Below are 11,493 nucleotides of genomic sequence, written 5' to 3' on the forward strand. Positions count from 1 at the left end.
GTTGGCTGACCTTTTTCATTCTGTGATTTTATAATTAATTTTTAAATATATATGTCGTTTTTTAAAAATATTTTTTAAGTTCATTTTTTTATGAATTTCCTTATTTTTTCACTATCTTGAATACACTATAATTTTGATGATAAGTCTTAAGGATCAAGCTCCACCATGAAGATCAATACATCTAGTTTTTAAAAGGTTAAATTATACCCACCTCCCCTAAAGTTTGAGAAATTACGATTAGCTATATATTGTTAACATAATGACATAAATTTTAATTCACATAACAATTAATTTCTTTTTTTTTATCAATATTTCGTTAGTTAAATAATAAATAAATGATATTATTGTGATCTATTTTTAATTATTTCAATATTTACATACCGTTTACATTACTTTTAGTCACTTTAATTATATTAGAAGAGATGTTAGTGTTATTATGTCAAAAGTGTGAGAGTATATTTTTTAAAACTTTAAAGAATGTGAATGTAACTTATTCTTTTTAATAACGTGACATTGGGTTCCATTAAAATTAATTTATAGAATTAATATTTATTTCTAATGATCTAATGGTGGTGTACATACAAGCTGTCTTGGTTAATTAATAATTAGATAAATTGCATTGACCTTTTTCGAGATTTCAACAAAAAATTAGTAAGTCTCCTAAGTTTAATATAATTATACTAAATATCCTTTTAGTTTTAATTTATATAACGCTTGACCCCTTTTTTATTAGAAATTTTTAAGTTGTATAAATTTTATAAAAAAAATGTTATTATCTCCTTTATACTAAAATGTATATTTTATCTTATTTATTTTTGTCTCTTCATACCATTTACATTAGTTTCAATCTCTTTAATCTTACTAAGAGAGAGATTAATGTAATTATATCAAAAGTATGAGACTTATTGTATTTTCTTTAAACATCAAAGGACATCAGTGTAATTTACCTTTAATATTTTAATGGGTAAATTGCTCTAACTTCCATTAAGCTTTGAAAAAAATACAGCAATTCTTATAATTTTGTCATAATTATATTGGAGTCCCCCCAAAATTTAATTCACATAGTGTTATTTTTATCTGTAATTCATTAGTTATACGGTTGAAAAAATTGACATTATTATCTCTGTTACCTTAAAATATATTTTTACTTTATTATCTTTGTATATTCATACTATATGTATTAGTCCTAGTCAATTTAATGTTACTAAAAGAAAGATTAAAATTATATCAAAATTGTGAAATTTATTTTATTTTCTCCAAGGTGTAATTTATTCTTATTTAATTTATCAATGATTTTATGTAGTTTATCTAATTTATGTAGTTTATCTGAATCAGCAATTCAGTTGAAAGAAATTACTTGGAAAGTTAAATAAAGTAGGTTGACTATATTCATTTTAAATGTGGTTTTAAAATTAAAATTAAAATATATATCACACAATTTAGATATAAAAAAGATCATTAGCCCTTTGACCCTACGTGGTTATTTGCTAATATGGCAAGTCTTATCCACTTCTAATATTGTGACAAAATTTAATTTGGAGCTTCTTTTAAAAATAAAAACAAAAACAAAAACAAAAGAAATTAAGATAAGAAATATATATATATATATAATTTAGAGCGAATTACACTAAAGGTCCCCATAGTTTGGGTCTCGTGTTACTTTAATTCCTGATTTTTCAATTGTGACATATTTGACCTTTAATTTTAAATCTTGTTCCAACTAATTAAAGATATCATTACTCAATTTCAAGGGCAAAGTCATCAATTTAATAAAATATAAACTAATTTGACAAAAATAAATGTCCAAAAAAACATTTTTGAATTTTAAAAAATTATTTCTACTCACCAAAGATAAAATTATGTAAAATTGATAAATCTTTTACATATTTATATAATTTTTTTTACCAAATTAATTTTTATTATGTGTTTAGATGATCAATTTGGTAAAAAAATAAATTAGTGTCAAATATTTGGTGAGTAGAAATAATTTTTAAAAATTTAAAAATATTTTTTTAACATTTATTTTTGTCAAATTAGTTTATATTTTATCAAATTAACAACTTTGCTCTTAAAATTAAGAAATGATATTTTCAATTGCTCTTATTTGGAATAAGATTTAAAATTCATGATCAAATGTGTCACAATTGAAAAATTAGAGACCAAAATTTGAGTAATTCACCCAAAAATTTATTTTTGAGTAATAAGTTTGGCTATTCTATCTAGTAAATTTCATCATATTTTATAATAAATAAGATCAATTACAACGGTAAGGGAATCTTTTTTTTTTTTTTTGGTATCTTCTTTTCCTCATAACTAACTAATAACTATTTGTTTTTTTTTTCCATATCTAAATCTAATGGATAAGATGGATTCAGGCATGCTGTCCTAAAACTATCACTTGGGATTATAATTTTAAAAATAAAGATTGAGAGATCTAGAAAAAGAGTTTTAGAGGAGTTTTAATGGGTGTGAACAATGTTTTAAAAACCGGACCGGTGAGTGAACCGGAAAAATGATCGGGTGGACGGGTCACCGGTTCAACCGTCGGGTTGAATCGGAATCGAACCGTGACGTCATAAATATATTAAAATTATATTTAAATAAAAATATAAATAATAAAATTATAAATTAAAAATTTTAATAATCTTAAATATTTCTCTTAATATTTTTTTTATTAAAAAATATAAAAATATATTTAAAAATATTATTAATTTTAATTTTGGAAGAAGAAATCAAATATTCAATATTCAATATTCCCTCCATATGATTTTAATTCAAATAATTTGATTGAAAGAAGAGCAAAAATTTTGGAGGGATATCAAAACTTTAAGTTTCCCTCCAATAGATTTGATTGAATCTCACATAGATTTCTTGAGTTTTTTTGAAAGAATTTTTTTCTTATAAATAGATAGAGGCTTTCACAATAATTTCAAGCTCCCAATCATCATATAGTGTCTATTTGATGGTGGTGGACCCATCCAGAAAATTTTGACTATTTTGAGAATCCGTTAAAAAACTATTGATTAAAAATGACTTTTACAAGAAAAAATTATTTTATTTGATAATTCTTAACTGTTTTTTAATGGCTTTTTAAATGGTTAAATAATTTTTTTTTTATTTTTTTCGATGAATAGACTTGCCAAATAAATTAATATGTTTTTAATAAAAATCAACTTCTTTTCTTTCAAGTCATATAGGCAAAGGACACTTTTGAATAGAGTTGCCATTCAACATGAGAAAAAGATACTGTAGACTCTGGAGTCCTTTGGGTTTTAGTAGGAAACTAGAAAGAAATAAGAAGGAAGCTGGGTTGTACTACAAAAACTTGAATGGGTCAGCTAAAAACATGGAAAATGTTTTCTTTTATTGCCAAAGACATTGAACATCGCACGTTAACATGTCTCCCCTACTTCAAAAAGTTTGTTAGACGTTAAGAACTTCAAACTGATAACTCTAAATCTATCATCAATGGAGATTGTCTAAAACGTCTGAATGTACAATTCTTTTTGGAGACTTTGACAACTAGAAACATGGAAAAATGTTTTCTTTTGTTGCAAAAAGCATGGAAAACATTGCATATAAAAACACGCTCACATTCAACTCTTATGAATGGAACCGTAAATCTCTTCTTGTAGAAAGTCATAGTGGCCAAGAGGTTAACCAACTTAACAAGACCCATTGATTCTCAACTTGGCCAACAAGTCTTTATGATACGTTTTAATTTGAATATTACATTTTATGAAAAACGAGATAGAAATGATATAAAAAGAAAATGAATTAATTAAAAAAAGATAAACCTATTATTTTTAGTTAAATCAAGAAAATGAAAAAATTAATATTTAAATTTTATGGTGAGAAAGGGAACATCATTTTATGATTTTTATTACAAAATTTTATAGTACTGTTATGAAATATAAATACCATATGCACCATTTTAAGGGTGGATATAGTAACCCTTCTCTTATTCTTAGGCCATGTTTGTTTTAGTCTAAAGGTGGTGGAATTAGACTAACAACTTGGTGAGTCTCGTACAAATCATGTTTGTTTTGGAACAATGCCATGAGACTACAAATCTCCCCCAATTGGCTATTAGCAATCTCATGGGAGGGTTGGGTTTCACAATCCAATTTCATGGTGAAAATACCATTAAACCCATGTTTTACAAAAATAGCAAAGCTATTTTTTTTTTATATATTGAGGACTTTTACATAAATTCATAAATTTAATCATAATTAACTAACACCACCATACCACTATACAAATAAACAGAATTTATTTTATATCTCTAACCTAATATCACCACACTAATAATTCTCTTATTCAATCTCATCCAATCTAACTAGCATACAAACAGAGCCTTAAATTACTGTTGAAAATGGATTAGTTCTAAAGGCCTTGGAGAAAGGAGAGTTGAGTTGGGTTTGGAACAATTTTTCATATTATTTGTTTATTTGTTTTGGTTTTTAAGAGTGTTAGTTTACTTGACACTGGGCTTGGTCACTTCATGGTGCTAAAGGGTATCTCCAATCAATTAGGTTAAAATGTCACTGTTAGGTAGAAAATCACAATGGGAATAGTATCAGATCCAAAAGCATGAACAAAATTCTGGAACAAGCATATCATATGCATTGAAAAAGAGTATTTTTATCAAAACAAAGAATTGTAGAACAAAGTGATGCCACCAATAAATTAGTGGCACTGACAGCATATTTTGGCATATATCTTAGGAGAAATTGTAAATCACTATATAAAAATTAATTATAATAATAAATGTAAAAATATGGAGATGTAAAATGAGTATAACTAAAATAAAAATGTTTTATAAGGATTTTTTTTTTTTTAAGAACTCAAATAATATATTACTTAGGGATTGTTTGGGGTGTCCTAAATAAGTGTACTTTTGTCTTTTTGGACTAAAAAATTGAGAAAAAAAATATGAATATTTGGATTAATATTTTAACTTTTTATGGAAAAATGTGTATTAAAAAATTGTATAAATTAGTGTGCAGGGAAAAATTAGGATTGGGAGTTGTGCAACCGTAATTGTTGACTTTTGGTGAATAGTGTTAACTTTTTAAATAACTTTTTGACTTTTTAATTTTTTATGGACTTCCCAAACTTGACCTTAATAAAACCATTCACACGTTCTAGCCAGCTCATGTGCTGGTTTAATTACATTTCTATCTACTTTAGAAAAAGCTAAGAACTGACCTTAATATTTTCCATTACATTTATCATGACCCAATCAAGTTTTAGAAGGATTTGTTGTAAAACTAGAAAATAAAATTAGAAATAAATATATATTATTGACATGATAGGATTAATACCAATTAAAGATAAGTTGAAAGAGAACATGATAAGAATGAAGATATATCAACACAGTATGAAAAAGTGATCACTATAAATGAAAATGTTAACGCGAGAAAAAAACCTAAACTAACATAGAATACAGTAGTAAAAATATATATATATATTTTAAATGAACATATAGCCCTTGACGGATCATAGTGGCAAAAAAAATATTCATGTAGCCAACCTATTTGAATAGGACACGAATCTTAGATTGTTTCGACAATATATTAAAATAGTTAAAAAACCAAAAAGTTATTAAAAAAAACTTCTATCTCTACTTTTCTTATTTTGAGAATTGTTAAAAAGTCAATTCTCAAACGACGTGTAAAAAAATAAAGATAATAGTGAATTTTTTATAGTAATTTTTTGACTAAAACTCCATATGTTGCCAAAATTAATCTAGTCTGATTAGTCAACATCAACCAACCGATCAAGGATTTTTACAATCTGAAAAGCATATGACTCTCAAAAAAAAAAAAAAAAATTAAAAAATTAAAAAATTAAAAAATTAAAAAATTAAAAAATAAAATTGAACACATTGGATAGCTAGAGGGAATTTTAAGGAGGCTTTATAAGTGAGTCTTCTAGTATGATGCTTGAAAAGATATTAAAGTGATTCATATTCAATAAATCTATATAATCAAAGGGAAAAAGAAATCAACCTAGATCAAACAGCATATTAGGCATCTAAACATTTAAAGTGATTAAACGTACAATATCTATATGAAAAAGCCCATCCAATGTATAATATGACACACACAGCCTCCACAAAAAGTGATTAAATGTATAATATCTACTACATGCAAAAGCCCATCCAATGTATAATATAACAAAACACAGCCTACCAATTGTGGACTGATTCAATATGAGACGAAGGCCAATTATCAAACAAGTACACCATTTTTTTAAAAATTTTTTTGTCTTTTTTTCTCACTTGTCAAGCAAACATGTGGCTATTTCCAACTTTCAAGTACAGATCAAGTCATGAAAGCTTTGAAACCAGCTCAGGACTCACACCCTCGTGTCTTTTCTGTACATTTTCTAGTATCCCTAAACTTTCTCATTTGAACCCCATCGCATATAGAAGAAAAATAAACAAACAGAACCAAGTATCGTGGTCACCTAAGCTCTAACTCACTGCAAATCTGTGTCATCTGTGATTCAGAAGGTATATATATATATATGAAAAGGAAACGTTTGATGAAGCAATCTATCATAGCCTAACACTTCTTTTCTTCCCCCTCTTTTGCTTGAGAGTTCTGAGGCCTGCAAAAAAATACATTTAAAAAACAAAAATCCAAGTGAGTCTAAATTCGAAGTTATACAAAGCCAGCCAAGATCATTAAGAAAATAAATAAATAACTAAAGTAATTAAAAGCCATTTTGATGGATACTTTTTTTTAAGGTGATAGGTCTCAATCCAATCATATTATTATTAAAAATATGAATAATGTATAATTTTCCTACTTGTATAGCATTACTCCTAAGCAAAACATGATAAACGAAAACAACAAAAGAAATTTCTTCATGTGTAGATGAACACTGAGGGTATGAGCAAGCTTTTAGCAAAAACACAGCATAGAGACCAGCAATGTAGTCTCTAGACCCTCATTAGAAACCTCATATTATTCATTAATAAATAAATAAAGTGCTGAAACAATGCAGAACTCACCAACTATTCATAGAATGAAACTTAGAAAACCAAATACAGAATCATATTCAGCCCAGCAAGAATGAGGAGAAAATAATATTACATAAAGTTCAAATCATATCTTCGTTTAGGTTGCATTTCCATGTGTGGGTATATATGTATTTTAGGTTGCATTTATTATGGGTATATATAGCTTTGCAAGAAGTATTTCCACGTGTGGGTAGTACCGTAGTATATATATGGGTATATATGGCTTAACTTCATATTTGGTAACTTACAAGGATTGTTACGAATGGATTTCAAATACAAAAACAAAGGTGAAAGAAGTTATTCTTTAAAGGATTATATATAGGTATATATAGCTTAACTTCATATTTGGTAACTTTCATGGATTGTTACAAATGATTTCAAATAACAAGGTGTATATATATAGATGAAGTTAACTTACAAGGATTGTTACAAATGGATTTCAAATAACAGGGTATATATATGGGTATATATAGCTTAACTTCATATTTGGTAACTTACAAGGATTGGATTAGCAGGAAAGAATAATGTCCTCAAGGTTGTTACATGGTTGGGTAGTAGAACTCAACCTCAAAAAAGTTAGTTGTTGAAATGAGGGTACTCTCATGCTTATATACCACACATTACATTTGTACCTAGGTAATGTGGGACTTCGCTTCACATCCTCCCTCACCACAGCGTGCTCACACAAAAGCACCTACCGCATTTAGACAAGTGACACAAACCCTACTCATCCCTAACTCTGGCTTTGATACCGTGTTACACAATTTTTGATAGAACTAACTTTTGAGGTTGAATTCTACCCAAGACCGTGTAATAACATAGGCTACTAGAGTACAAACCACAAACATTGTTCTCCACTCGAAGGAAAACTAGGATGAAAACTCCTTGTACACAATGGGCATAAAACAAAACCCCCTTAACTTTCCCTATCCTCTCAGGTTGTTAGAGGATTTTTGTTTGTTTTATGGCCTAGCCTTTGGGTCATTTGAGATTATGCTTTGCAGATAGTTCTTTAGTGCTTTTCCTTTAGGCAAGTTTCTTGATGCCCTGTGCACCTCTTTTAAGACTTGCAAGGCTATATTTTGAGATTTATTGTATATGTTTTCATTTTGATTTTTTGGAAATAAAATGCTCACTTATAGAGGAGGAAAGAAAAAAAAAATTCTAGTCGCACAAAGATCTTAGGTCTCTAATCCAACTCAAGTACCTGGCATTGTCATATATTTGCAAATTTAAATACTATCAAATATTCAAATCCATTCATCTTCAAATTCATCAATTATTCAAATGCAATCTTATAATTCAATAAACACAAAACCTTGGCCTAATAACCTTGAGATTATGGGTTCAAGTCACGGCAGTCACTTTGTACACTATGATTAAAGTTAGGGTATACTACCAATAGGTCATAATAGTTAGAATTAATTCTCATCAAGTCCTATTGAAAATAAGTCTTGGTAAAATTATCGTTAAAAATAATTTTTTTGCGACAATTTTTTATATTTGTCATTAAAAATTGACAATTAGTTATTTTTTTTGCCATGATTTTTGTAAATTGTCACTAAAATTTACAATTAGTGACTTTTTTTATGACAAAATTTTTCCATAGGACCTATTAAACAGTAAGTCAACTTATTAAGACCTACACGTAAATACCCAAAGGTTAGGTCTGTATCCAATCTTTTTCTTCCCAAACACACATTAATGTGTACTAATTGGGCATTGTTTTTTATTCAAATGCAAACTTATAATTCTGAAGTAATAATTAAGTCCTCTTTTGGTTTTATCAAATCAAGCTCCAAAAAACACTTGTCAAGCAACACTATCATAGAAGCAATTAATCAAACAAGACTTGGGCAAGAAGTAAAAGTAATTAAACCCAAATTCAATAAACACTAAACAAAGAAGCAATTGATCAAACAACACTCAGGCAAGAACAAAAAGTAATCAAAACAATTATAAAACTCATACATACCCATTTCGAGGATAAACCCAATTCCCATCTTCCCATTCAAGATGAATCCTGACTCTGTAAAAAGCACAATGGACTTCATTCCCAGTACTATCCAACCTCACATAGTAATTAGGATCGATCTTTCGCGCAATCCTGCCAACCCACCAGCCTCCATTGACGAAAGCTTCGACTCGATCGCCGGCATTGAAATTGGAAATTTGAAGATCGGGAGGCACAGGTCTGATTTGGGAGGCATCAACAGATTCGATTAAGAGTCGTGTCCTGGCTTCTGTGCACCGGGTTTGGTAGCGGACCAAGAAATGGTTTCTTCCGATTGCGGCGAGGAGTGTTGCAGGGTAGTGTGAACCGAAGAACCCTTCTTGTTTCCCGCGAACTTCGATGGGTTGGTTGGGCCGATAGTCCTCCATTATTGAATGGGTTGTTTTGGGTTTGATCTTGGTTTTTGAAGAACTCTGTTCTTTAATGGAAATCAAGATGAGCGAGAGAGAGAGAGATTGAGGAGGGAAATAGGATTTTGAAGGAAAGTCGGTTTACTTATTAACTGATATATAAATATAAACCGACTTAAGCCAATTTCCGGATATAACACCATATGGGTCTTTTGGGAAGTTAAAAAAAAAAGAAAAAAAAAAGGTTACTTTTTAGTTTTTTATTCATTTTAGGTCATATTAATTTTCATATTTTTTACTCAAAAAAAATAAAATAAAATAAATTAAAAAGTAAAAAAGTCAACTTTTGCTAAGTTTGGCAACTAAAAAATAATTCATCTTTTTATCTTTTTTCCATCACATTACCACTCTACTTTTCTGCACATCTTTTCGTAAAAAGATAAAAAATACATTTATTTAGGTTATCCCATAAATAAGAAATATGAGAGATGATATGATCTAAAATGGGTAAAAAGTTTGAAGTTGACTTTTTTTTTTCCCTTCCCAAAAGACCCTATAATTCACCTAATTTATCACACCTACATTGTGTCTGATTAAAAAAAAAAAGTTAAATTAGATGAAATATAAATATATTCACATATATTTTTCCTTCTTCTTTCCAAATCTCTTAATCAAACATAGCAGTAATGATGTAACATTAAAATTAGAAGATTTCACATAATAAAATATTTGATAAATTAAAATTTAGGATAAATTATAAATACACTCCTTGAGGTTTGCTTAAAATACGAATTGTCCCTTATGGTTTGAAAAATTACAAATACCTCATTGCCAGAAATTTTTTATTTAAAAGAATTAATTTAAAAAGTGAAATTTTTAACTGTTCACATATACAATAATAAAATTATTTGAATTATTAATTGAAATAAAATTTTAACATTATTAAAAATTATTAATTAAATTGATGATTTATTAATAAAATGACCTATTTGTTATGAAATTAGAAATCTTAGGAGGCATAACGTAATTTCTAGAACTACAGGAAATAATTTATAATTTAAATAAACCTCAAATGATCTGTTTATAATTTACACTAAAATTTAATACTTATCAAACATATCATTAAAGATGGTTTTTAAAAATTATAAATTAAGTGTCTCAAATATTTTTTTTTTTCAAATATGTAATATTTTTCAATAAAAAAAATAAAAAACAATTAAAATAGCTAATTTCTAAAATAACTCTTAGAAAAATGATCTGTTGCTCGAAATTGTTGGCTCGAACCTTGGTCCGAATACCCAAAACGACGTCGTTTTGGGTATTTATTTATTTATTTATTTATTTATTTATTTATTTATTCCTTTTCTTTGTTTCTCTGTGCGTTCAAATACAGGGAAAGTTTACCAAAAAAAAAAAACAAATACAGGGAAGAAAAAAGGAGAGAGAGAGAGAGAGAGAGAGAAAGAGAGAAGAGAAGAGGAAGAGAGAAGAGAATAAAGATCGGTGATGGCGGTCAATGATCGGCGGTGATGGCGATCGGTAAGGATGAAAGGGATTTTTTTTTTTTTTTTTTTGTTGATGAAGATGATGATGATGTTGAAGATGATGATGATGTTCAAAATCTGAAGCTGTTCAAAAAAAAATTTGATCTAGATGATGGCGGTCGGTGAGGATGAAAGGGATTTTTTTTTTTTTTTTTGTTGATGAAGATGATGATGATGTTGAAGATGATGAAGATGATGATGATGCTCAAAATCTGAAGCTGTTCAAAAAAAAAATTTGATCTGGATCTGGATCAAAAAAAAAATTTGTTAAAAAAAAAATGTTGATGATGTTGATCTGGATATGTAGACCCAAATCTTGATGTTGATGAACAAAAAAAATTGTTCAGAAAAAAAATTTGTTGATGTTGATCAACAATTTTTTTTTTTTTTTTGTTGATATTGATGAACCCAACAACGCAGCTCCTCCTTCTTCTTCTCTTCTTCTTCTTCTTCTTCATCTTTATCTTCATCAAAACGCGAAGAATGAGAGAAAAAAAAAAAAGAAAAAAAAAATACCAAAACGATATCGTTTTGATGTCAAATCACTCCCAA

At 27.9% G+C, this 11,493-nt stretch overlaps 1 protein-coding gene across 1 annotated transcript; it reads right to left on the reverse strand.

Annotated features, from left to right (window-relative positions):
- Positions 1 to 6,233: 6,233 nt before the first annotated feature.
- LOC114267276 (protein AGENET DOMAIN (AGD)-CONTAINING P1) lies at positions 6,234 to 9,559 on the reverse strand. The gene is made up of 2 exons (XM_028208294.2): positions 9,009 to 9,559; positions 6,234 to 6,618 (listed from the first exon to the last, which is right to left on the reverse strand). Exons 1-2 carry the CDS (start codon positions 9,413 to 9,415, stop codon positions 6,573 to 6,575), a joined length of 453 nt encoding a protein of 150 aa, XP_028064095.2. The 5' UTR covers positions 9,416 to 9,559; the 3' UTR covers positions 6,234 to 6,572.
- Positions 9,560 to 11,493: the final 1,934 nt, after the last annotated feature.

This window comes from Camellia sinensis, chromosome 9 (genome assembly GCF_055761805.1).
Source record: "Camellia sinensis isolate YWXY chromosome 9, ASM5576180v1, whole genome shotgun sequence".
Taxonomy (NCBI): Eukaryota; Viridiplantae; Streptophyta; class Magnoliopsida; order Ericales; family Theaceae; genus Camellia; species Camellia sinensis.

Coding starts and splice junctions, on each gene's coding strand:
- LOC114267276 (XM_028208294.2), bottom strand. CDS start 9,415: ATGGAGGACTATCGGCCCAACCAACCCATCGAAGTTCGCGGGAAACAA. Junction 6,619..9,008: donor TGGGTTTATCCTCGAAATGG/GTATGTATGAGT, acceptor ATTTTTTTGCAG/GCCTCAGAACTCTCAAGCAA.